Genomic DNA, 26,425 nt, shown 5'->3' with positions numbered 1-26,425 from the left:
CATGGCACAGACCTGCACAGCTCCCTGTCCCTGCTCTGGGACAGGCTGGCACGGCACAGACCTGCACAGCTCTGGGACAGGCTGGCACAGCACACAGACCTGCACAGCTCTGGGACAGGCTGGCATGGCACACAGACCTGCAGAGCTCTGGGACAGGCTGGCATGGCACAGACCTGCACAGCTCTGGGACAGGCTGGCACAGCACACAGACCTGCACAGCTCCCTGTCCCCGCTCTGGGACAGGCTGGCATGGCACAGACCTGCACAGCTCCCTGTCCCTGCTCTGGGACAGGCTGGCATGGCACAGACCTGCACAGCTCTGGGACAGGCTGGCATGGCACACAGACCTGCACAGCTCTGGGACAGGCTGGCATGGCACACAGACCTGCACAGCTCCCTGTCCCTGCTCTGGGACAGGCTGGCATGGCACAGACCTGCACAGCTCTGGGACAGGCTGGCATGGCACACAGACCTGCACAGCTCTGGGACAGGCTGGCATGGCACAGACCTGCACAGCTCTGGGACAGGCTGGCATGGCACACAGACCTGCACAGCTCTGGGACAGGCTGGCATGGCACACAGACCTGCACAGCTCTGGGACGGGCTGGCACAGCACACAGACCTGCACAGCTCTGGGACGGGCTGGCATGACACAGACCTGCACAGCTCTGGGACAGGCTGGCATGGCACACAGACCTGCACAGCTCTGGGACAGGCTGGCATGGCACACAGACCTGCACAGCTCTGGGACAGGCTGGCATGGCACACAGACCTGCAGAGCTCTGGGACAGGCTGGCACGGCACACAGACCTGCAGAGCTCTGGGACAGGCTGGCATGGCACACAGACCTGCAGAGCTCTGGGACAGGCTGGCACAGCACACAGACCTGCACAGCTCTGGGACAGGCTGGCATGACACACAGACCTGCACAGCTCCCTGTCCCTGCTCTGGGACAGGCTGGCATGGCACAGACCTGCACAGCTCTGGGACAGGCTGGCACGGCACACAGACCTGCAGAGCTCTGGGACAGGCTGGCATGGCACACAGACCTGCACAGCTCCCTGTCCCTGCTCTGGGACAGGCTGGCATGGCACAGACCTGCACAGCTCTGGGACAGGCTGGCACGGCACACAGACCTGCAGAGCTCCCCGTCCCTGCTCTGGGACAGGCTGGCATGGCACAGACCTGCACAGCTCTGGGACAGGCTGGCATGGCACACAGACCTGCACAGCTCCCTGTCCCTGCTCTGGGACAGGCTGGCATGACACACAGACCTGCAGAGCTCTGGGACAGGCTGGCATGGCACACAGACCTGCACAGCTCCCTGTCCCTGCTCTGGGACAGGCTGGCATGGCACACACCTGCACAGCTCTGGGACAGGCTGGCATGGCACACAGACCTGCAGAGCTCCCCATCTGCCCCACACAGCCCTGACCTCCCCAGAGCTGCCCCAAAGCCTGGAACCCAGAGTGGCCCAGGAGCTCTGCAGTAGCTGAAAACCCCAGAACAGAAGGCTGGGAGCTCTCTGAACACACATTTTGTACTCATGCAATGCCAGCAGCGTCCCTGATCCCACTGGAGCAGACAGTGAGGAGCCACCCCACCAGAAATGCAGGGTCTGCACCCAGCCAGAACCAAGCATGCCTTGTTCTCCAGTCTCACCCCAAAACCACAGTAACCAGCCCCACTTTGAGACACAAGTCGAGGAATTGCCTGCTGTAACTCATCATGCCCCAGCCTGAGCTGCTGGTGCCCCAAAGGACAAGCTAACCCTCAGCAAACAAAGTTCACTGGATGCCAAGCCTGCCTAGTTGGCAAAATGCAATCAGAGAATGAAAAAAAACAGAGCAGCAAATGTTGTTTTCCTGTCTTTTGCTAACCATATGGACATTTTCCCTAGCACAGCTCCTAAGTAGGACAGGTACCAGAGATAGCTGCAGTGAGTGGGCTGTACTCCACATATTTCATCACTCCACTTCCAAAGCTCACCACTTCCACAGTCATCTCTAGAGCAAAATGATTCTCCTCTCCTGTGGCATGAAAATGCCCTCTCCTGTTATGGTTTCATAGCCTCTCTCCTACCTCTGGCCATTGAAACTGGACCCTCCATTTACTCAAGTGATCTGCTTCCATCTGACACTCGAGCTTCCTCACTGAAATTATCATTTAGCTCATGCTGTTTTAATTAATTGTTACCTCCTTGGGTAACCTTGCTTAACCAACAGAGCAGCCCTTAAATTGTCCACGCCACTGAATGTTTCACCCTCACTTGATTGCTGCTCTGATTTAGCCACATAATTGTTCTCAGATTTCAAACTGTGCTCTTTCTCTGCTATTCTGCTTCACATAAATGTTCCTTTATTTTATTCTCTGCTCTTTGTGTTTCTTCTTCTTCAGTGTCCCCACTGCCACAAACTCCTTGTCCCTACTCTGTTAGGCCCTCTATCAATCTTCCACCTCCCTTCCAACATCCCAAGGCTTCTCCAAGAGCATTTTCCTTGCTTCTGGAGCATCCCTTCCACAATCCTTTCCTTCCAGCTGACAGGAGGGCTCTGGCACTTCTCCCAGGAGAAAATTCAGCTTCTAAATAAGAATGGGTGAAGGAAGGCAGCTGCCCTGAGAGCAAGGCTGGGGCTGGCAGAGCAGGACAAGGACAAGGCCGGGGCTGGCAGAGCAGGACAAGGACAAGGCCAGGGCTGGCAGAGCAGGACAAGGACAAGGCTGGGGCTGGCAGAGCTGTGCCCTGAGAGCAGCAGGACAAGGCCAGGGCTGGCAGAGCAGGACAAGGACAAGGCTGGGGCTGGCAGAGCAGGACAAGGACAAGGCCAGGGCTGGCAGAGCAGCAGGACAAGGCCAGGGCTGGCAGAGCAGGACAAGGACAAGGCCGGGGCTGGCAGAGCAGGACAAGGACAAGGCTGGGGCTGGCAGAGCTGTGCCCTGAGAGCAGCAGGACAAGGCCAGGGCTGGCAGAGCAGGACAAGGACAAGGCCAGGGCTGGCAGAGCTGTGCCCCTGCCCAGCACCTGCTGCCTCCCACCCCACACCCCTGTCAGCAGGGATGGAAGAAGCTGAGGGATCTGGGACACAGCCAGGGCCCAATTTGCACCACTATTTATAGAATGTATTACTCTGAAGAGCTGCTGGTGACAGCTGAGGTGGTTCTGGACAGCATCCAAAGCGATCCTTTTCCAGAACAGCAGGGCACAAGCTGTTCTGGAGCTGGCATGCCTGTGCTGGTGTCACCTGTAAGTCCCCAAGGGCCAGCAGGCTCGGGCAGCACCAGGAAAGCAGGGAAACCCCCAAAGGTGTCCCTTTTCCAGAGGGGGCACATCAGCTTGCTCAGGAACAGCACTAGCCCAGAGCACTCAGAGTGCTTTCCACTGGGAGGTAACTTTCTCAAGGTTTATGGTCTTTTACAGAATTAACATGTAATAGCTGCTGCTAAAAAGAGCAAGCAAAAATCCTAAACATCCTTCAGGAAATTTATCCAAGATACGTACTCAATATGAGGATAAAAGTAAAAATCCACTAAATAAATCATTCAACCTACTTAGTCCTGCAACGAGGCATCTTAAGACAGGAATATTGCCTGAAAGTTGGTTTGAAAATACTTTTAAAATCATGTTTAGGTGCTCAATCACTTGTCCAGAGTGTTTTGGGATATCTTCCTCTGCAATACATACAGCCCATTCACTTTAGAGCCAAAAAGGTGACAATGAAATGACAATTCCTGGCTATTTCTTCCTTAAACTGGCTTAAAGCTGGTCTGTTCCTAGCAGTTACCCAGGTTTTTGAGAAACACCTCTACACTGGCAGCAATTCATGAGTGGAAACAACTTCTCCAGACTTTGGGGTTTAATTTCTCTAAGGCAAAACAAGTGATTGCTCTTGAATGGAAAGGAGTAAGATTCTCACCAGGCAGACTGCAGACACCACCTGAAACCAAACCACAAAGCTCAAAGCTCTCTGGGAAAGAACTGATTCAGCTCCAAAGTGCTGAGAAAGCTCTAATTCACCGAGGGTGAGCCCTGATTTCAGGGACAGACACTGCCCATGCCCTCCTGGCCATGCCACAGAAGAGCCCAGCAGCCCACGTCCCCTCACTGCAGAGGGAACTCTGCTTCTCTCCCTGATGCTGATCCGCTGTTCTGCAGCACATGAGAAAACTGAATTTGTGCTCAATTTGTAAAACCAGCTCAACATTTTCCCACAAATAAGGTGGGGAACAACAACAAACTCAACCCTCTTAGTACCAGACTTTCAGTAGCAATGGCCTGTTAGACAAGTGAAGCACAAAACAGTTTGTTTGTGAGAGAAACAGTTTGTAAAGGAGAGAAAGCATCAGAGACCGAATGCAAAAATAAACATGTTCTCAGCTGCTGGACCCATCAGCAGTTGCTGAACTACATGAAATAAGTGTTTTCCACTTGTTCTGTTGTCTAAACAGCTCTATCAAAACACACAATTTCTCTATTGAGAGGCTAAGTTCCTTGCTGTCGTTGCCATTTGTAGAGCAGAAAGCTCCAACAGCTCTCTGCCATTCCCTTCTGGATACACTGAAGGCAATGGCTGGAACGGGATAGGAAGGATAACAACCCCATGTGCATTTTCACTGCCTCATCCAGCTGGGCACACACAAACCTGGAGAAGTCCAGCATTTGTCCATAAGGCTCAGCAAGTGTCTTTTGCTGGATGCCTGCTGGCTGCCAAGACAAATGTTCAATAATGTGACCTACGAAGGAATGCCCAGATTGGTTTCGTTTCTCTTATTCCCCTTCACTGTTGCAGTTTCCTTAATTAAAAAACGCATCTAATTATAGGCTGATATGTAATTCTCACTATGGCAATCCCTAGCACTTAAAAACTGTGAGTCAGACCCCCAAAATGATGATTAAGCACAGAAATGAGGCATCTGAATTACAACAACCCACACTGAATTTTTACTTGCCTTTTGGGGGCCAAGCCACCATTCACATTTCCAGCAGTTCCCTGCAGTTATGAGGGCTGAACATTCAGTTTCCTTTCCATGCCACGAAAGCAGGACTGTCACAGGGTCCTGACTGCAGGAGCTGGCACAGCTTTACAAGGGTGGCACTCTCCAGGTCACACGGAGTGCCCCCAGCTCACATCCTTCAGCATCCTTTGCTCTGAGGGAGGAGGGAGCATCCCCAAGCCAGGGCAAGTTCTGCAGGGCATCTCCTGGCCTGAAAACAGCTGGGATCCTGGTGCTTGGCAAATGCTGCCCTCCTCGTAACCCTAAATACTGACCACCACAGTGACAAACCCTAAACTCCTCTCCAGGTAACTGTGAATTGTGGTAGATACATAAACTTTCTGAGAACTTACAGGTGAGCTATCTGCTTTACACACAGATAGACAGACCACAGCTTCTCAACCAATTTCTTAATTATATCATTAACATTACAGAGTCTAACAGCAAATAAAAATGAAATACATTATGTATTTATATCAAAATTATTTTTCAAATCAATCTTTAAACAAGCTGTAGACAGTGTTCACTCCATCATTCCCATTCTCATCTGATCCAGCAGCATTCCTCTGCCCCTGCCTCATGAATACTGCATCTCCTTTCTAGCCCATGTTACAGCCACACCCTAGAGAAATTAATTGTCATGCTTTTTACATTGCCATTAGTACTGAACAGCACAACACAGGAGACTGCAGGGTCTGAACCTCGCTCAGACAAATTAGAAGGTAACACTGCCTGAGTGGATGGCAGTAAATCACCCACAAGGAGCAGGGATAATCTACAGACTGCATTCCAATCAGGAATGTCTGCTGCAGCACTCACTACTGTAGGCTCAGTTGTGACAGAGCTCACAGGTGCAGCAGCAAATCTGAAATTCACCAGTAGCTGGCAATTCATTCTTTGTACTGTAAGCAACTGTGAGCTGCTATCCAGGAACAGGATTAATATCCCTAGTGAACGCTACACATGGAATAAAGAGCTCTCCTATTCTCTCTGAAGTAGATAAATGCTTCACTGGAAGTCATGGAAAGAAGAAAAATACTGCAACAAATGCATTTCCCACATCACAAGCAGCGAGCTGGTGCCCCAGGGTGTAGCAGCAGGGAGAGCTGTACCCACCAACCCTGAGCTCAGTTACTGGGGCACCCTGCAGGAACAGCCACACAGGCTGGCACTTACCAGGGACCCTTGCTTGGCACGGCAGGGCAGCCACGACAGCGCCCAGGGAGGCTCCAGGGGCTGCAGTGCCCTCCAGCCCAGGCTCTGTGCCCTGCTGCTGATGCACCTGCGTGCCCTCTGTGCCCCTCAGTGCTGCTCACCCGCGGGCACAGCTGGGGCCAGTGCGGGGTGATGGGGCACAGCCCACCCCAATCACCACTGACTGTGCCTACAGCAAACATTCCTTCCCACTAACAACTGCACTGACACATGGGAAACCCACCCCATCCATCAAAATTCATCATCTGCACAGCCGGGATCTCACTGCACACGTTCCTGGAAGGAAAATCCTTCTGAGCACAGAATGTCTCTCTGCAAGCTTATGGCACTGTAAAAATAATAATTTCTGGGCAAGGATGATTATTCACAGAATTCCCAACCAGCACCAGTGGTGACCTAGACCTGAAGTTGAGTTACAAGAGCTAACCATGCCACGCACATAGTTCCTTAATTTCCTTTTACCTCTGGCTCCTTTGCTGCACACAAGTCCATGGGAACCAAAGCCCAGTGTCCCTGCAGCTCAAAGCAGGGGCGGTGAAGCCCAGATGAGTAACCCCAATAGTCCCCATCCCATTTGCCATCAGACCCAAATCTGACTGCCTCACGAGAAAGGCAGAGCTTTGGGTTCAGCATCACCACTCACTGTGTATTTCAGCCTTTTGGACTGGTGTCCTCAACTCTCCTGCATTTCTGAGCACAGGGTCCCTCCTTGCCCTGCCCTGGGACACCACCAGAACAAGGGAACCTCCAAACCTTGTTCAGCACCAGCGCAACAAGGGAACTCCAGACACTGAGGCAGATGGAACTGAATTCCCAGAACTGACATTGGGCCAAGATGGACCACATAGAAACCACTAAAATCTTTTCACTGGAGAAAATAAAATATGTCTTGTTTGTTTGTCTTCCATCTCTGACAGGAAATACAAAGCTGTTATTTCTCTATTACAGCAATGGCCACTCCTGGCATTCCAGAAGTATGCAGAGCAAGTTTTTCCCACCAGAAAGCAAGGAAAATAGCTGGTGGTCTGTTTTCCCAGCACTCCTTAAAGTACGGGAGATCTATATAGCAATTATTAAATGAGAGCTGGTGGTGCTTCCTCGGAGCAGAGGCAAGCTGATAAGCAAAGCCCTTATCTTGCTGATAGGTGAAGGCAGAGTCTGGAATTTACCTGGAAAGCCTGATAGCCAACTGCTGGAACATCAAGGATGCAAAACAACCGATGCCCTGAGCAGCAGTGGGAGCTGCAGGACTCAGGACAAGGGTACTGATAGCTCAGATGGGGACAGAGAGGAGTAAATAATTTCACAGAGTTCTCTGTATCACTGCTGTGAACATTAATTAAAAAAGGTGCCACTCCTATTGTCTGGGGCTGCCCTTGAAGCTGAGGAAGGCCTCAAGCAACTCAAGAATGGGAATTGACTGAAGAGCAGGAGCAGGGGAAAATAGAGGGAAAAATATAAACACAATGGTTGTTCAGGAAATGTTCAGGATGCTTTCAGCAAACATGAAAGACATTTAAAATGTTAACCATTTCTATTCAGCTGTTCCCAGCAGCTCTAAAAGCCTCACTGTAGCCACATCTCCATTTGAAAAGAGCATCTCCAAACCAAGAAATTAAGGAGGGCATTTTCCAGCAAATGGAACAAAAGTCAAAATAAAACTCTGTTGATGTAATGCAATAACAACAAAAAGCCCACACCATTCTGCTAGCCATAAAATATTGTATAACAATCTCATTTCATAACTTTCACCTTTATCCTGAATGGAGCAGTGGGGAAGTGACCTCCAAAACCCTGCTGAAAGCTGGGATTTAATTCTCCACAATATAATTCACCTTGTTAAAAATTTCAAATACCACTAAGGTCAAGGCAGTGGGCACAGCTTCTCCAGGAAGCTCAGAGCTTCTGTAGCAAACATTTCACAGAAAAAATGCTTTGCCAGGGTCCAGGGACTTATCAGTGCCTTGTCCCACCCCATCTGCTGCTTATCTAATCGGGTGAAATTCCCAGACCTGGGAGAAGAACCTCTGGTTTCTGTATGTAAAAACTGTGACATGACAAAAGCTGAATCCACACTGAGGTTTACAAACACCACTCAGCTTGGATTAATGTGTTTCAGTCTGAATGTAACTGTGTGCAGCTGTGTTAAAATGAGTTAGCATCAGGAGCAATTTCCTTGCATTCTGAGTACCCCATGCAGCACACAGAAAAAGATTAACATATGCCCAGGGATTCAAAATTTAAGTATTTTTTGGTGCCCAGAAAACTGGAACAACAGAAGAGTGCAGTCCAAACAGCTTCCTCACTTCAGTGAGGTTCATCCACACTGGGCAAAGACCAATTCTAAAGGGTGAAAGACAATTCATTTTCCATGCATCTACCTACCAGCAACTAGCCTCAAAAACAGGAATTTTCATACATGCCCCTGAACACACATCAAATGGCAGCACCACTCTTGGCTGCCCTGAGGATGAAAATGACAAAGAAAGGAATAAATCCCTCGCTGCTCTGTTGCATGGGTGGTTCATGCCCGTGCCCAGCAGAGAAAGCTAGCTCAGATCACTATTCCTCGTTGTTTTCATGTCATTCAGGGATCCACCCTGAAGATATGGAGCCAAGCCTCTCTACAGCTTGCTGTCCTCATCACAGCCTCCCAATAGTAACATGCAGTAAGAACATTTCTTTCCTCTCACCTTGAACCTGCTCTCCAAAACTGTACCTCTCCACCAAAACAACTCATCTCAGCTGGAAACACAAACTGCAAACACTCCATTTACCGCCAATGAAGCAAATACTACAGCAACAACATCATCATCAAGTAAAATGTTGATGAAAACACAGCCAGGAAGCAGCACCAAGGACAGAAAAATGAACTGGATTTGGCTCAACACGTGGGCATGTCCATGAGCTTCAGGGCACAGAGGCAGAGCTAACCCAATCCAGCACCTCCCAGGTCTGTTCCTAGCTCTGTCCTTCATCTGCACCCAGGGAAAGCAGGGATAATTCCGTATCTGGTGAAGCTGTTTAAGAAGGGCCAAACTCCTATCTAAAGATAGCCCGAGCAATACAAAGCTTAATCTCAGATTTGCCTTGAAATAGCCAGTGAGGATCCACAGACTCGTGTAATTTGCAGTGCTGCCATAAAAAGAGAAGGAAAAACCCATCTGAATAAGGAAACCTTGCTGACTCAGCAACAGCAGCTGCCATAGCCGTGGGGGAGTGACCTGGAACTGCATCCCTGTGCCCATGAATCCAGGATGAGCAGTGCTGTGCTTGGCATTCGTGCCTCTATGGAGCTTGTCAGGCAGATAAAAAGATCCAGGTCTGCCTTTAATGAATTGCAGTATTTTAAACAGAATCATCCTAAAGGTATTACTGTATGCAATTTACTTCTGCAAATAACAGACCACAAGTAAAAACATTTTGCCTAAATAATCCCAGCAGCACTAGGCCCTAACAAAACCCCTAAGCAATCTGTAAAAACAATTAGGGCTCAATAACATTAACCACCTCAGAGGATGACAAGCCATTATACTGGAGGCACATTAGACACATTAGCTATTAGTGGCTCTAATGATGGTCTTACTCCTATTTTGACCACTTTGCAGCTCAAAACTGAGCAGTTTTACCATCTGACTGACAGAATATTCAGCATTTGTCAGACAGGAGATGCTTTCACTGTAGGACTACCCTCAACCTCTCGAAATTGAAAGGCATCCATGGCTAATCATGCAGGTATTTATATGTGAAAAGCAGTTCTGGAAATGCATTCAAACACAAAACCCGCACTGAATCATTCCAGGAGAACCAGGCCAGTCTGGGGTCCTGCATAAGGGGCCACATCTTTCCTGAAGGTCTCTGGCTCTGCAGAGAGGAGAAGGAAGCAGCAGTGGAGACTGAGGGGCCTTTGGCTGCTCCCAGCTCACGGGAAAGGACTTTAGATAAGAGCTTGGCCCTTCTTAAACCTGCACTCGGCTGCCAGGGTTCAACCCAAACTACCCCAGAGGTTTGGCTGAACTCGCCAAGTCACTCAGTGAAGTTTTCCTTGGTACAGAAGTGAAGGGGAATAGTCTTTCTTAGGCTTGAAAAATATGATTTCATCAAATTAATTCCCCAAGATCCACTTCAGCAAGGGGGGTCAGTGAGTCTATGGGAGGAGAAAGTCCCAAACCCAGCAGGGGTTTGCTCTGTGCAGAAAGAGCCTGGCTATACAATCCCACAAGTGCCACTCTGTTGCACAAAGCAGAACTGGATTCTTAGCCCAGATTAATTCCAATTTATGCTTCAAACTGAGTGAAACCAAAATTGCCTGTTAACCAGAATGTGGCAGGAGGGCTAGGGAGAACAGCAACTAACACTGTTCTTCAATAATACTTTATTAATAATACATTAAAGAGTACTTAATATTAGACTATTATGGAAAGTCATATTACTTGAAAGTTCACATGCAGGTTTTCTGTGAAGCTCTATCCCTCCTTTCCCATTCCAACAGAGACTGACATTCTCTGGAATTTTCCAGCAGAAAGTTAAATTTGGAGTTTTTACAGCTGGCTTGCTTAGGGACAGCAGGAGCAGAGCAAAGAGTTTCTGTAAACCTCAAATATACAGCAGCTTGCCTGACATGGGCTTCAACTTCACAATCTTCCATCATGAAGAGAAGCAAATTAAAGCAGCAAAAATAGAGCTCTACTTCACAAGTGTTGGAATAATACAGTTTACTATACTCCCTACACATCTCCAGCATACAATTTCTCTTTAAAACTACTTTTGAAGCAGGTTGATTTAAAGTTCATAGTATTTAGCACTGTAAGAACTCATCAAGAGGCTCAGACAAGAAACAACAGCTCCTTTTACTGCATGAGACTCTCTTCAATAGCATCTGTGAGATAATCACTATGCTTGGAGAGTAGAAAAACATGTGGGCAAGTGGAATAGCTGGTAAGCCACACGGAGTTTGTTACTAAACCATGTGGTGGAAATGATCTGAAACTGTTCTGTACACTGGAGCTGCAGCAGCACTACCACTTTACAAACATTTTGTTTACTACCATGACAACTAATAGACCAAACTCTTTCCTACATAACCTATGGGACAATTTTTTAAAAAGCTGGATTCATCTACCCCCAGAAATGGGGGAATTTGGTGCACAGGATCAAGATTAACTAATAGTCAAGAAGATCAACGTAGCTTCTAGTGTTAGTTAAGTGCTTTAGGAGAGGGATCCTGCATCTGGACCTTGTTGCTAGCTCTGTATTGAAGGGAGGACTTCTTCCAGGCCTGCCTAATGAGACAGAATCAGCACATTGCTGCTCATCACCCATCACTGCTCAGACTTCCTCCAGGCTCTGGGGGCTACCCAACACGTGTGCATTTCAAGAACTGCTAGGATTCTGTGATCCCAGCAGACAAGATATAAAGCTTGATATTAACATCAGCTCCAGCTCCTGACAAAGGCAAATACCTTCAGAAAATACTGAAGAATTTAAAATAAATCTGTACGCCACTTAAAAACAAACAAAACTATTTTAAAAAAAGAAAATAAGTCCCTTGAATTTTACTAAAGAGGGTATTTCTGGAGGCATTCGGATTACCACTCACTCTCATCCATACTTTGCTACTTGCTACAGGGACAAAAAACCAGCTTCCCTCCGGGAAAGGGAGGGAAATCTGCTTCTCTTCCAATTGCCTGTATTGTACCCAAACATGAGGAATTTTTGAGGGGACGCAGGTCTCCACTGCAGCCGCTTTTAAAGGAGAGTGATTAGAAATTCCTGCCCAGCGCAGGGACCCGCTGGGTTTCCTCGGCTGCAGCGGGGGCAGCTCGGCTGCCGCTTCCCCCTCTCGTGTGCAGCTGGGCAAAAGGCGAAACGAGCCCCAGGGATTATCGCCATTTCCCCGCCACGTCAGGAGCAGAGAGGAGAGAGAAAAGGTGCCTTTTCACGTGGCTTCCGTAACAAACCGCACAGAGCCCAGGAGCAGCGCGGAGCCTCCCGAGGCTGCTCCGATAGACATCCACGGAAACCTTCCCTGAGCATCCCGGGCTTTCGGCAAAAACATCCAGCCCTGAGCATCCCTGAGCATCCCGGGCTCTGTGCACAGACATCGATCCCTGAGCATCCCGGGCTCTGTGCACAGACATCGATCCCTGAGCATCCCGGGCTCTGTGCACAGACATCCATCCCTGAGCATCCCGGGCTCTGTGCACAGACATCCATCCCTGAGCATCCCGGGAGCCGCACGGGCTCTCTGCACAGACATCCCTGAGCACCACGGGTTCTCTGCACAGACACCCCTGAGCATCCCAGGTTCTCTGCACAGACATGATTCCCTGCGCATCCCGGGAGCCGCACGGGCCAGGCTCTCTCCGAGCAGCCCCGGGCTTTGTTGGCAGCCCCGGAGCTTTGTTCGGTGCCTCAGATATCCGCCAAGCAGACGCATCCCATTGTTCGGGCGCCGCCGCAGCCTCGGAGCGCTCACCCCGCCGGCAGCGCATCCCTGCGGGGACGAGCCTCCATCCCCGCGCCGAGCCCCTTCCCCCCGCAGCCACCGGAGCCACCCCAAAAAAAGTTTTGCGGGGCAGAAGGGGCCCTGCTCGCCCGCCGTGACAGAACAAAGGGTCGGGGCAGAAGGAATAAAGTTTGGGGCTCGGCGCGGCCGGGCGGGCTCCGGGCGCGGCTGGCGGCCCCCGCTGCCCGTCCCCGCTGCCCTTGGGCCGCGCACGGCGGTACCTGAACAGGGCGACCGCCGTCTGGTTCCTCCTCCACGCCTTGCCCTGCTGCAGCAGCACGCCCTGCACGATCTCCTTCTCGTCGGGCAGCCGGTACACGGGAAACACGTAGAGCCAGCAGAGCACGAAGACGCCCAGGGCGCTGGCGCCCACGGGCAGGCGGGTGCGCGGCCACTTCCACGGCAGCCCCGCCATCCTCCTCCTGCTCCCGCAGCGCCGCCGCGGCTCCGGGCCGCGCTCCGACATCAGGCCCGCGCCATGCGGGGCCGCGGGCGGGGGCCCGGCCCGGCCCGGCGCGGCTCGGCCCGGCTCAGCTCCGCTCAGCCCCGCCGCCGCCCGCCGCCATCGCCGCGGGGGAGCGGGGCTGCTGCTGCCGCTGCGGCTCGCTGCTCTCTCGGCGGCGGTGGCGGCTGCCGCCCTTGCTCACAGTCATTTGGTCCCTCGCGTTCCCCGCCAGATGATGCTCCGCCGCTCCCCGCCCTCCCTCCGCCTCCTGCCGAGCCCCTCGCTGAGTACCGACCCGGTAAATTTCCGCCGGGGGAGGGAGGGAGGGAGGGAGCGGAGACCTCGGTGCTGCGGGCTCCGCTCGGCGCCACGCCCGCCCCGCCCCGCCGCGGGCACCGAGCGAGGGGGGAAAGCGGGAGAGCGGGAGCTCCGCTCCGGCCTCGGCTCGCTCCCACCGGCCGCTCTCCCTCCCTCTCCTTCCCTGCCGGCGCCTGGCTCCCTTCCCCGGCAGAGGCCGCAGCTTCTCCAAGGCGCCCCGGCGGCACCGACCCCCGCCCGCCCCGGCCCGGCCTCCCTCCCCCGCCGGGAGCCCCCCGGGCCCAGCCGAGAGCGCCGGGCCGCGATCCCCGCCCGCTCAGAGCGTGTCCCGCACGAAGGACATGCCACAGCAATATCCGCGGGTTCAGGGGCTCCGGGAGGACGGAGCAAAGCGGGGCACGGCAGAGCCATGGGCAGAGCGAGCCCGTCCCTCAGCGCCCGCCCCTCAGGGCCCCTGCACGGAGCGCTGAGGGCGCTGGCTCTCGGCAGCCTGGAGCTGAGGGGGCTGGCGGACACCTCGCAGCTCCCTCTGAGGGGAAGCACAGGGACAAGCACCGCTCTCTTCCCCGCGGTGCCCCTGAAGGAGCCGAGGGAAGGACACGGAGCTGTGTCGGTGTCTGTGTCACCACCCAGAGGGAGCTGGGCCCTGCCAGAGGCTCCCCGGGATGTGCTCACGGGATCAGCCCCCACACAGCTCAAGAAGCGTTTGGACAGCACTCTCCGGCACACGGTGGGTTCTTGGGGCTGTCCTGTGCAGGAGCAGGAGTTGTGTTTCGATGATCCTTTTGGGTTTCTTCTAGTTGGGGATATTCTCTGGTTTTCTGTGAGGGGAGCGCGGTGAGGGGCTGGTGGTGCCCCAGCACTCTGGGGCTGTGCTGCAGTGCTCAGAGAGAGGGAGAGCTGGCAGGGAAGCACCCACAAACCGAGGAGCAGCAGCGTGACCCTGCACAGCTGTGGCAGTGCCCAGCTCAGCTTCCCTCTGGGAATCCCTCTGCACACCAGGGTGAGGGTGCCCCATGCAGACGTCAGCCCTCCTAAATCCCAGTGCCATGGTTTCATGCCAGCAGAGCCACCCCAGCCGCAGAAAGCACCTCTCTGATAATCAGGCTGAAACACGGGAGACACGCTCAGCTCCTCTCAGTGTCTCAGTGGCAGATCCCACCTTCAGAGCCACTCTAGTCCCTGCACAGAAGGCAGGTCCAGCCCATCCGTCTGTGCTGACCATGTCAGCCACACCTTGCAGAGCCCCTGGGGAAGGCTGCAGCCTGCCACGGACCCTGAGCGAGCAGCCCGTGCTCTCCAGGCCCTCAGCACACGGAGCCTTGGCTGTTCTGGGGCAGCTTTCGGGGCTGAGCAGTAATTAAGGGAATTAGGGGGTAGTGGGGTGAAGGAAGGAAATCACAAAGAAAGTTTGATACAGTTAGTTTGGTATCTCCTGGCTCTAAGGCAGCTGTACAATACCATAAATACTAGCTGGGCGTTTCAACAGTGTTTTCAGCTAGAGATCCCAACATGCTGAGTTCTCTGTGCAAAAATAAACCCGGACATCTCAATGCACTTTCAGTGCTTGAGAGAAGGAATAACATTCTCATTCACAGGGTGTTGCTGTGCAGAAACACACACTGACAAACACAACACTTCATAATGTCTGATGAACATCAAAATGCCAGAAACGTGTAATTGCAGAAGAAATATAATTTTCATTCATATTTGGTATGCTACAGTTTCTGGAGTGTTATAGGTGTTCTCTAATGATAAAAAATGGGAAAAGAAACTGAGCAAGGCATTTGGGTTAGCCTCTAGGCAAAAATATTTAGAACCAGGTAAATATTTTCATTTTGGTGAGCAAATTATTTACCAACAGCAGAATAAACCAGAATCTGTTCAGTCATGTCTGTTAAAAACATACAGAACCATTCAGTCTCTGGAGACTAATTCAAAACATAGTGAGCTAGAGCCATCAAAAGTAAAACAAAAAAAGTGATTGAAAGTAAGGTGAACAGAACTGTATCCCAGATTAGATCCTGACTGTTTGCTCACCTTTGGTTGAGAGGAGACAGACTGGAAGCTCTGTGCTGCTTGAGAAAGTGGAAAGGAGCAAGAGAAAGCAGGAATGACTTATTCTTTCAGCGTGCAAATGAATTAAGTACACCCAATATACGCAAGACTTTGGGATATCTTTTATTGGTGATCCTGTGAGACATCCCTGAGCGTTTCCTGCCCTGTTTACAAGCAAACAGCCTGAAACCCTGCAGTGACACTCTGCAACTGCTGAGGAGATACAGAGATGATCAACAATCCACATCTTTAAACTGAAGCGGGAAGCTGATATTCAGGTAAGACTCCACTCATTTGAACTCCCTATCAGTGAGACTGACGGTGAGTTTAAGCTCATGTCCGTCACTTGGTTCTGAGTAAGTTCCCAGCCAGAAGGGCCAGGTAATCCTGGGCAGGGTCTGACCACTACAGGGGAAAAAAACAATAAATTTGTTCTGAGAGGTGCCTTTAAGAAGCAGCAGAGTGGCAGCATGGAATGAACGCCTTTTAAACGCTCGGGTGACACAGCGTGGCCGCTCTCGGTGGGCAGGAAGGCGCCGTGCTGAGGAGGATTTCCCGGTTCCCCCCAAAACGCACCAGCAGCAGCACCAGCAGCAGCAGCAGCAGCATCCCTGCGCTCCCTGCCGCGCTCCTCGGCTGCCCTGCGGGTGGAGCTGACACTCTGCTCCGCCATCGCCTTCCCAGCCACAGAATCCAGGTTTCCTTCCTGCCCTCGCTCCCAGCACAGAACCCTGGCGAGGTTTACACCTGCATCCTCCAGAGGATGCAGCTTTGCCTGCTTTCATTCCCTGCTCCGTGTACTCCCACAGGCATCCCCTGTACCTCGTCTTTGCACTCCCTCAGCTCTCACTCCCAGAATAACAGGGAATTTCCCTCCACTGCAGCATCCCACACACTTTCTGCTCTGCAGATTTAGCAGGAGAGTTGCACTGGAATCAGTTTTCAGGGCATGGCATCCTTTTAGTGATGAGAATGTCACCATGCCCTGTTCCTGGCAGATCCAGTACCTTCCCAATGCATCCGTTACCACCTGGCTAAAATCCCTTGCTCTCTGCTGTGCCCTGTGTTCTGCAAGGATTTCATGCTGTGTTAGTAGAGTCTGTGTGAAAATTGGATGTTATTTTTCAGGGGAAAACGAAGCTGAAAGCAAAGTAAGCACTCTGTGGGACCCCAGCCCTTATTCCCCACTGCCACAAATAACCAGTGCTCCTCTGGTACAGGATTTTTTTACCCAGTGTACAACACAAAAATAATCAGAAATTATCACTGCCTGAACTGTCATTGTAGGCCAGCTTTGGTGTGGTGTCACCTGTGAACAGGCTGATTTCTCTGAACTCCTTCTCACACAGGTCTGAAAGTGGCACCTGGATCTCCCTCTGTAAGAACAGCACAAACACTGGACTGTGTGAATGGGTGCACAGCTGCCCTGTTGGCAAATTCCCACTGTGCCTCTCCCTATCAGAAGTGGCTCAGCAGCTCTGTTGAAAACACAATGTATGTTCTCACAAATGTATGTTCTCACTGATAAAGCATTTTAAGCCCCTGATTTGACAGACAGTTTATATATAGTCCTGTTAAAGGGGAGAGTTGTAACTACAATATCAAATTAATTCCTGCAAAGTCCTGGTGTCCAGAGGCTGATCAGTTTTTACCTGGCTTGTACCAGTTGTACCAGTCCTCTGAGAAAACATCACCAGTTTTGCCACATGTTTTCCCCCAGCTGTCATGCTGTGACAGTGCCATTGCTGTGACAGCATCTGCAGTCACCCTTCCAGCTGCACACAGGAGTCAGAATGCACAAGAGTGAAGCACAAAATGGAGGAAAACACTTACTGATGAAAGACAGAGCTCATTCTCTAAAACTCAGAATCTCTTCTACGAGAGCATTGAAAGGATTTTGAAAACACCTTTTTATGCCAACAGTGATGCTGCCTGGTAAAAAGGTGGAACGAGAATGAGTGAAAACATGCAGGAGTAATGACAAGGAATGTGTCAAGGCATTAGCCACAGGTACTTTGCTTTTTGGTTCTGCATGGAAAGAAGGCTTTCTCATAAAATGGAATTTTATGTGTTTCTACACAGGCAATTTTCACAAGCTTTCCATCACTGCTGTACATTATTGAAGTAAGGCATAACACCCAGGCTTCTGTTCCACAGCTCTGGCTTCAGGATGCCTCTTTAGCAAGTTTTAATGCAGGTGAAAGTGCCCATGTAGGATGTGGGTGGGCAGGAGCACCAGTAAGGTGAAGACAAGCGAGTCCAGGGAAATTGTGGGTGAAATCCCTGCCTGTGCAGCTCCATGGGTTTGTGCTCACCGTCAGCAGGAGGGAGCTGTGCTGCAATAATGAGATTACTCACAGAGACAGCTCCTCAGAAGGGTAAGCGACTTGCTGGGGGAGTACCAGTCCAGTTCTGTCCAGCCTGGAGAACAGGAGGTTGCACGAACACCTCATGGCAGCCTTCCTGCATCTGAACAGGCTGAGAAGGAAGCTGAGAGGGACTTTGATCAGGAGCTGTAGTGGTGGGAGAAGGGGGAATGGGTTCAGACTCAAACAGGGGCAGAATTGGGTTTGGTTTACAGAAGAAATCCTTCCCTGTGAGGGTGGGCAGGCCCTGGCACAGGCTGCCCAGAGCAGCAGCCCTGGAAGGTCAGGCCAGGCTGGATGGGCTCTGAGCACCTGGGATGGTGGAACTGGATGATCCTTTAGGCTCTTCCAGCCCAAACTATTCTCTGACTTTGGGCATTAGAACTGACGTGCCAGAGATATTGTGGCTGGAAGGTCCTGTGGTACAATGCACAATTTGTGAAGGCAATACAATGCACATAAAAGGCACAATGGAACATGCACACCCACATGCACAGAGACTGCAAACACATCTCTGAAGCACACAGGCTCTTCCCTTGTTTGTGCAGTTCCTTTTCCTCGGGAGCTCCGACAGATCCTGACCTCAGTCTGGCATTTGCTGAGGTTTCAATTTGAGCAGCTGCTGTCAGGAAGCCATCCTACACCTCTCAGTGTTGGTTAAGAATCCTGTTTGTGAGAAGGTTGTGTCTGATGTAGAGGGGAACATCATAAATTTGGTCTCACAATGAGTAATCCCTCTAGACCAGGATGAAGTGAGTAGAAGAAAAGCAGAAGAGAGGAACAAACTTGTTAATGTTGTTGCTGTATCTTCTTATCACTAATGATCCTTAGTTCTGACACTTAGTGAAGTGCTTCAAGATCATCATGATTTTTTAATGACTCCAAGTTTAGGCAGCATCACTTCATTGGGACCCAGGCAGAAAATTTAAAGTTTGGTTAATGGGCAAACAATAGTGAAGATGTATTCTGTCTCTTCACAAATACAATTAAGATGGAAGCAAGGCTCGGCACAGACATTGTCCATCGAAGGACAACTGAAAACTGAATGGAACTGAATGAAACTGAAAACAGCTGAGTATTGTTTTTCACGCTGGGTGACAATACAAACCGCAAGGGAAGGAGGAGGGAGTGCGTGTGGTTTCCAAGGGAAAGCAGCCTCCTACAGGGACCTGCAGTTATTGCACAGACACAGCAGCGACACCGCGGCTAAAAGCGCAGGAAAGCAGCCAGGGACCGGCGCGCACCTTGCTCTGCTGAGCCTGAGCCGCGCTTTGCCTCCCAGCGCTCAGCAGCCCTTGCCAGCTGCCGGACACCGCGATCCCACCGCGGGCTGCAGACACACGGACACCTTGGGCCGGGGAGCTTCGCCATTCCTGTTTATCTCAGGGTGCTTGCTCAGATGGGAATCCCTTTGGGAAGATCTGACGGGCTGTGCTTTGCCTCTGTTTGAGATTAGTCCTGTAAACCATTGAGAGGCAGGGAAATAAGAGTTTTCTCTCTTGAGAGGAGACCCAGGAGATGGATGGCTTTGTCTCACAAAATGTCACACTGCCAGGCGTGCCAGGCAGGACAGGAGGCTCACAAGTCATTGGTTCAGCCAGCTGGTGGGAGAGCCTAAGAGAGAACACAAACTGCTTGGGAACATAAATATCGACAGAGCCATTTACTTGGAGACTCAGCATACCTTTCAAACTGCCTGGTCACTTTGTGAGGAATATGACATCATAAGTTTACAGTATTTTAGCAGTGTTGCACAAAGAATAACCTTTGGAGAGGGTAACAGAAAATTGGCAGTGTATCAGAAACTGAGCAAAAAACAAAATCTTTGATGTGCAAATAATCAGTCACCTGGTAGGTGTAATTCTGCCATCATTAACATGATTTCTGCTGAACTGGAAGGATCAAAATATACATTGCTCTGTAAAATAACCAGTCTGAATTGAGATAACACATTATTGAGTGCCATTCAAAAATCAATTATTAAAATAAAGCCCTTACTTGCATGGCACGATGACTTTTGCATACCTGAAGATTCAAACAGACGTGAAAAAAAAAGCTGGGAAAAAAGCATAGTGAGGTGCTTTGAAACAGCTTTGGAATGTAGGCCACTCAACCAAACTCCATGAAACCACCGAGCTCCTTCCTGTCAGGGCATGAGAAAGCTGTAAATTGTGGTAAAAGCTATTGTTTTAGTCACTGTCATCACAAATTGAGGGAAAAGAAAGCTCCACAAAGGGACATCCATGTCTGCCTTCAGAGAGGAAATGGAGATGCACTCATTCCCTGTGGATCCGCAGGCTGGGTGAGGGCACAGCAGGGCTGGGGGCAGTGCCCTGGAGTGGAGGCTCAGTGCCCATTCCCAGGGCTGGGCAGTGCAGGGGGCGAGGGAGGCTCGGTGTGGTCCCCGTGCCAGCTGTGCCACAGCTTTGGGACAGGAGCTGGCATGGGATGTCCCACCAGGAGCAGGCAGCATTTCCAGAGGGTGACAGTGCCCAGTTTGGTGCCAGCTGTGCCACAGCTTTGGGACAGGAGCTGGCATGGGGCGTCCCACCAGGATCAGGGAGCATTTCCAGAGGGTGACAGTGCCCAGTTTGGTGCCAGCTGTGCCACAGTGTCACAGGAGGCTGGCATGGGGTGTCCCACCAGGAGCAGGCAGCATTTCCAGAGGGTGACAGTGCCCAGTTTGGTGCCAGCTGTGCCACAGTGTCACAGGAGGCTGGCATGGGGTGTCCCGCCAGGAGCAGGCAGCATTTCCAGAGGGTGACAGTGCCCAGTTTGGTGCCAGTGCCAGCTGTGCCACAGTGTCACAGGAGGCTGGCATGGCGTGTCCCGCCAGGAGCAGGCAGCATTTCCAGAGGGTGACAGTGCCCAGTTTGGTGCCAGTGCCAGCTGTGCCACAGCTTTGGGACAGGAGCTGGCATGGGGTGTCCCGCCAGGAGCAGGGAGCATTTCCAGAGGGTGACAGTGCCCAGCCCCAGCGAGGATCAGCTTCCCTCCCTCGGCAGTGAGTGGCAGCGTAAGGAGCTGTTTCGGCAGGAACACGAGCTCACATGCCTGGGGTTTGTGGCAGACTGGAAAGGCTCTCCTCAGCAGCAACCAGAAAACACAGCTCTGCCCACGTGGAGTTCCACACCGTGCATGGAGCTGTCAAAACACTTCCCACAGCTGAGACCTGGAGGACACAGAAACTCTGCTGCTCCCAGAGCCTTTACTGGAGCAAACAATGCTGTGTGCTGCGCTTACAGTAACTACAAACATCAAACATCTTGCCTTTCTTCTCCTTCCACGGATTTTCCAAACTGCAAATGGTGAATCAGCAGATAACTCCTCAGATGGAAATCTGGCAGCTTCGTTGCATCTGTCTGTAGCTTTACAAGGATAAGTTTGCTCATGGGGGCTGAGGAGGTGAATGTGGAAGGACAGCTGGGTCAGTCTGCAAGTGATGCTGATGGAACAGAGGGTGTTCTGTCACTGGGCTCAGAGGATTTGAGATTGCTGCGTTTGCAGCAGGGATCAGGGCTACACTCAGGCAAAATCCCAGCCCTGGGATCAAGCTATATCCTTGTGCTGCTCTGCCTTGGGTGCCATCTACATTAATTCAAAAGCTGGTTTTTGCCCTGCACGACACAGATTGCAGGAGCAGATTCCCTTGGGTTTTCAGCCACCGTGTGTCCAAACAATGTCTCCAAATTTTTGGGTGATGAGTTCAAAATATTCCAAGCCTAATTCCAGTGATTCATTTTGTGGTTGTTCAACATGAAATGCCCTCAGGTGTCAGATTTCCAGAGGGGTTAAACACTCACAACTCAAACGATTCAGTAGCTCTAAAATACTGTTACAAAACCATGGGAAGATCATATTTAACCTAGAGAAATTCAGCAAGACATTTCTGAGCTAACTATGCATCATCCCTTCTAATAAAGGAAGGATCTTTTAGACCAACTTCAACCAAGTGTATTATCCAATTTCACAGGGAACTGAAACATCTGTCACAATGTGGGGAAAAAAATGGGGAGCATTTAGAGGTTAAGCTGATTTTCAGTGTGTCTGTTCAGATTTTCTTTCCCCTGATTGTTAACTTAAGAGCACTTGAGCACTGTACAGCAGTGTCTTAATTCACTTAACTCTATTTTCTCATAGGATAGAAATTAACCGAAACACAACTTTAAATATTCCAAAAATTACATAGTTACCATTATATCAGCCACCCACTGTTTTATTGGCCTCTGCGTTACCTGTGTGTCCGACCAGAACTTGATTCCCAATGTCTCCGGTTCTGTGCCCCGGTTTCCAGCCATACACACTTCTATTCTCTGCATGACTGCATTTTTTTCACTAATTCTGACTGTTCTGGGGCTTCAGGTGCCTTCAGTTCCCTCATTTTAGCAACTGAGGAATTATTTTGGACATGATTCCAGAGAACAGTCAAAAAAAATTTGAATCCCTTGTCATTAAGGTAGTCAGGGCTAATATGAGATTTTCTTATGTGAAAAGTAAGCATAGCTGGTAAAATGCATAGAAGTAAAATTTAATTTGATTTGATTTCTTGTCATCTCCATATATCATACTTTCCTTTTCTCTTGCTGCTTCACTCCCACCTATTCTCATAATCTGCAAATTACTTTAGTCTGAGCTATTTCCTGTGTGTTAACTGCATTTCATTGGCTGCCAATTCAGTTTTCTGTTTCTGCACTTGCATTTGTATTTAGGAAACATGATGAAAATTAATATCATAATTATACCATTCAAGCAAATCATATGAATTAGATCTGTGTCTAGCCAGCCAAAAATATCTGTGGTTGTCATCAGAGTGTGCATTTTTCCCTTTCCCAGCAGCATCATCAGGCAGTGCTGTGGTTTAAGGGCAGCCAGCAGCTGAGAACCCATCCCAGATGGAACCTGGGCAGGCAGAGGGAAAAACTGCTCCCTGTGTTACTCCATGGGCAAGGACTGCATAAAGAAAGAACAAAAACCAAGCTCTTTTCCTTTGTAAGCACCACCTTTTAACTTGCTCCCAAAATATTTATTCTGATTTCCTCAAAGCCCTTGCAGAAGCGTGGCACTGCTCCTCCTGAACGAACTCCTAACCAAACAAGGCACTAAAGCCACGCACCTTTTGTGCTTGCGCGGCTGCAACACTCCTTTTATGCCAGATTTGTCCCCAAAGTACAGCCAGGGTGCCTGAGAGACCAGCTGCTTGTCCCACACACCTCTGTAACTGCAGAAACTCTGGACTGTGTGCTTCTTTAAATTCAATGAGACAAGGCAGCTGTTTTATTGCAGAATATCAGGGAAAATCAACCAGGTGAAATCTGAATTATTGCTTGTGCTGGGATCTGAGCAGATTTCTGTCCAGGCTATTTTCACATTCCCATTTGATTTGGACTCAGATTTAATTGCTGGAGCACAGACTCCTTTTATTTCAGAGGGGCCTGCTTGCATTTCTTAAAGTCTAAAATCTATGATGAGTTTAGACAAATCATAACTAACCTTTCTTCCAGGGAAGTAAACAACAACTTCACTGAATTTGATGCCACGCTAATTACATTATTAAAATAATGTCAGACTGTAAAAAGCAATGTCCATGTGGTGGAGGTTAGGATTTTTCCTTTGTCATTGCACGACTGACAAAGGAAGTAGAAGTGACAATTTTGTGACTCAGTTAAAAACTGAATCTGTCACTTGTGGAGTAATAATTGGAGAATAATTAAAATTTCTAGATAAGAAAGCTCCTGTGTGTCTGCAGAAACCCACTAGAGGAAGCTGTGACATTTTCACAGCCAGAACAGACAAGATGGCATTAATGCTTCCATAGAAGCAACCAGCATCCCTCAGAAGGGAAAGAATCAAAGCCAGCTCCTGCAGTGTGCTCCTGCAGATGCTTCATGCTCAATACTCATGCTGCACACAACTTTTTGTGCCACTCCAAGACCTTTTGAAGTATTCACATTCTGCCATTAGCTTCAAAGGGAAACAAGATTTGCCTTGCAAAACAATCAAGAGCTGCAGCTATCTACAGACAAATTAATTCATGGCAGCTTTGGTTGCAACAGCTACAGAATTCAGCAAGATGATTTCACTGTGTCAGTGATGCGTTCTGCAAAGGGCCAAATTCACACACTTGAAACACAAAGGATAATGAGTCCCCAACCTATCAGAATCACAGGATCGTTGAATGGGTTGGGCTGGAACAGCTTTCAAAGTTCATCTGTTGGGAGGAGAGGGGAGGTGCTGAGGAGGTTGCTGGGTGCATGTTGGGAGTGGACACCTTCACTGTCCCAGGCTGTTCTGAGCCCATCCAACCTCCCTTAAACCCTGCCAGGGATCCAGGGGCAGCCCCAGCTGCTCTGGGCACCCGTGCCAGGGCTGCCCACCCTCACGGGCAGGAATTCCTTCCCAATGTGCCACCCAAACCCCTCCCTGCCAGTGTGCAGCCGCTGCCCTTGTCCCTCAGCCCCTCCCACCTTTCCTGCAGGCTCTCTCTGCAGCCCAGGACAGAGGTTTCAGTAACATGCTGTACACAACAGATTCCTCTGACGTGAATGGGGCTGGGACACCTTTAGTGCACCCAGCTTACACACTCACCTCATGCACATACATTAAGACAGCGAATTTTATAAAGATATTTATTGTGCAAGAATGATCTTCATGCTCATTTACAATGAAATAATTAGTTTTAACAAATAATCATGCCATTGCTTAATTTCAAATCTAAACAGAATATTTACATTCAAGTTTACATCTTTGTTCAAGTTCCATGTACAATGTTGTCAGAATTAAGCAAGAATGCATCTTCAAATCAATGGTTTTCTGTTGGTTTTTTTTACAATAGACTATCATCACCTTTCAGACTTTTACTGGAAATGACAAATTTCCTGTCTGTGCAGTACCCTAATTTCCCAGCTACAGCACTGGAAAAGAACAAAAAGACCCCAGTGGAACCAGTGTCAGACACATAAATCAATCTCCAATTAGCCAGGCACTCAAACAGGAAGAGGCTGCAGGATAACCTCTGCACAACTCATTTTTGGGGGACTGTTTGTGTCATCCTTGAAACAGATCCTGCCTCAGGAAAATGAACCTCAGGACAATTCTTTCTCCAAGTCTTCAATAACGAAAAGATCTGCTTTGTCAATACTGAAGGGAACCTCTTGTGTTAGCACCAGACACACCCTCAACTCTTGGTTGTGTTCTGGGGTTTTTTTGTCCCACCACAGGGATGCCCAGGATCACAGCACTGTGGTCTGGCAGCTTTTAAAAAACAATTAAAGAAACAAACAACAGCCCCCAGCTCCCAAATACAAGAACAACAACAAAGTAAGAAAACATACTTTCAATGAGCAGAAATGAAAACTGTAACTTTTTGGTACTGCTTTTTCTCTCCACACTCTATGATGTAAAGGAATTCCAGAGTCCAGCCCATGTTTCCTTGGCTTGCACACAAATCTCTCCCTTCTTCATCAAAGGTTTCCAGCCCAGACTTCTCAGGCCCCTCCCTCCCACCCTGACCTGAGACAGAGACAGACAGACAGACAGAGACAGACAGACAGACAACACACACACTCAGAAATGGTTCTGAATAACAACTTAGCATGGTCCCACTGAACAGCTCAAAATGGAACAGAATTTTTCCTTCCTTCCTTCCTTCCTTCCACAGTTCCATGAGATGCCTGCTGTTCTAACCCACGTTCTCCTGTGAGTGCTTCACGTGCTGCCTGGTTTCACAGAGGCCAGAACAGGAATAAAGGAGCAGAGCTCAGCTGCAGCTCCTGCTCCGACTCACCTCAGTCACACGACAACAAAGAATGATTGTCCTGGGGCTGGGCCGTGAATCCATGCACAGACACTGACGGTGAAGATGCAAACGCGGCGATTCCCCATTGTGAGCGGCCTCGGTGCTGGGCAGGGCAGCGCGGTGCCCTCACGTGGTGACGTCCCCAGCAGAGCCCGCGGGCTGGGCCGTGGGAGCCGGCACGGGCAGCGCCTCCAGCTCCGACTCGCGCACGAAGATCACGGCGTCGCCGCTGACGTTGATCAGACACTGCGCCTGCAGAGGAACCAAACACCAAACTGGCACGGGTACCCAACGCCAAACTGTCATGGGAACCAAACGCCAAACTGTCACGGGCACCAAACGCCAAACTGTCACGGGCACCAAACGCCAAACTGTCACAGGCACCAAACGCCAAACTGTCACAGGCACCAAACGCCAAACTGTCACAGGCACCAAACGCCAAACTGTCACAGGCACCAAACGCCAAACTGTCACAGGCACCAAACGCCAAACTGTCACGGGCACCCAACGCCAAACTGTCACGGGCACCAAACGCCAAACTGTCACAGGCACCAAACGCCAAACTGTCACAGGAACCAAACAGCCACAGGCACCAAACAGCCACAGGCACCCAACGCCAAACAGCCACAGGCACCCAACGCCAACCTGCCACAGGGGCTGTGCTCACTCAGAGCTGCTAATGCACCTGCACAGAAAAATCAACACGGATCCACAGCAGGACAAATTAC

The 26,425-nt window shown here is 50.2% G+C and overlaps 3 protein-coding genes across 25 annotated transcripts in view; 1 reads left to right on the top strand and 2 right to left on the bottom strand.

Moving 5' to 3' along the window:
* Positions 1 to 13,881, bottom strand: part of ST8SIA1 (ST8 alpha-N-acetyl-neuraminide alpha-2,8-sialyltransferase 1) — a 97,882-nt gene extending 84,001 nt beyond the window's left edge. Inside the window, exon 1 of the mRNA XM_074540171.1 lies at positions 12,937 to 13,881. Coding sequence (XP_074396272.1) covers positions 12,937 to 13,181 — 245 coding nt within the window. The 5' untranslated portion in view covers positions 13,182 to 13,881. The remainder of the gene's footprint in view (positions 1 to 12,936) is intronic.
* Positions 13,393 to 24,964, top strand: LOC141728876 (uncharacterized). The gene is made up of 2 exons (XM_074540172.1): positions 13,393 to 15,814; positions 16,886 to 24,964. The coding sequence occupies exon 1, from the start codon at positions 13,393 to 13,395 to the stop codon at positions 14,317 to 14,319; it is 927 nt and encodes a 308-aa protein (XP_074396273.1). The 3' UTR covers positions 14,320 to 15,814; positions 16,886 to 24,964.
* The window catches only part of C2CD5 (C2 calcium dependent domain containing 5), a 54,052-nt gene continuing 52,291 nt past the window's right edge, over positions 24,665 to 26,425 (bottom strand). For all 23 annotated transcript variants that reach the window (XM_074540148.1, XM_074540149.1, XM_074540150.1 and 20 more), the window contains one exon: positions 24,665 to 25,949. In XM_074540148.1, coding sequence (XP_074396249.1) covers positions 25,824 to 25,949 — 126 coding nt within the window. In that variant the 3' untranslated portion in view covers positions 24,665 to 25,823. The remainder of the gene's footprint in view (positions 25,950 to 26,425) is intronic.

Source organism: Zonotrichia albicollis, chromosome 4 (assembly GCF_047830755.1).
Source record: "Zonotrichia albicollis isolate bZonAlb1 chromosome 4, bZonAlb1.hap1, whole genome shotgun sequence".
NCBI classification, from domain to species: Eukaryota; Metazoa; Chordata; class Aves; order Passeriformes; family Passerellidae; genus Zonotrichia; species Zonotrichia albicollis.
This window is presented reverse-complemented; position numbering and strand designations above follow the sequence as displayed.

Bases quoted from the DNA above. Each gene is read 5' to 3' on its own strand.
- LOC141728876 (XM_074540172.1), top strand. From the start codon at position 13,393: ATGATGCTCCGCCGCTCCCCGCCCTCCCTCCGCCTCCTGCCGAGCCCC.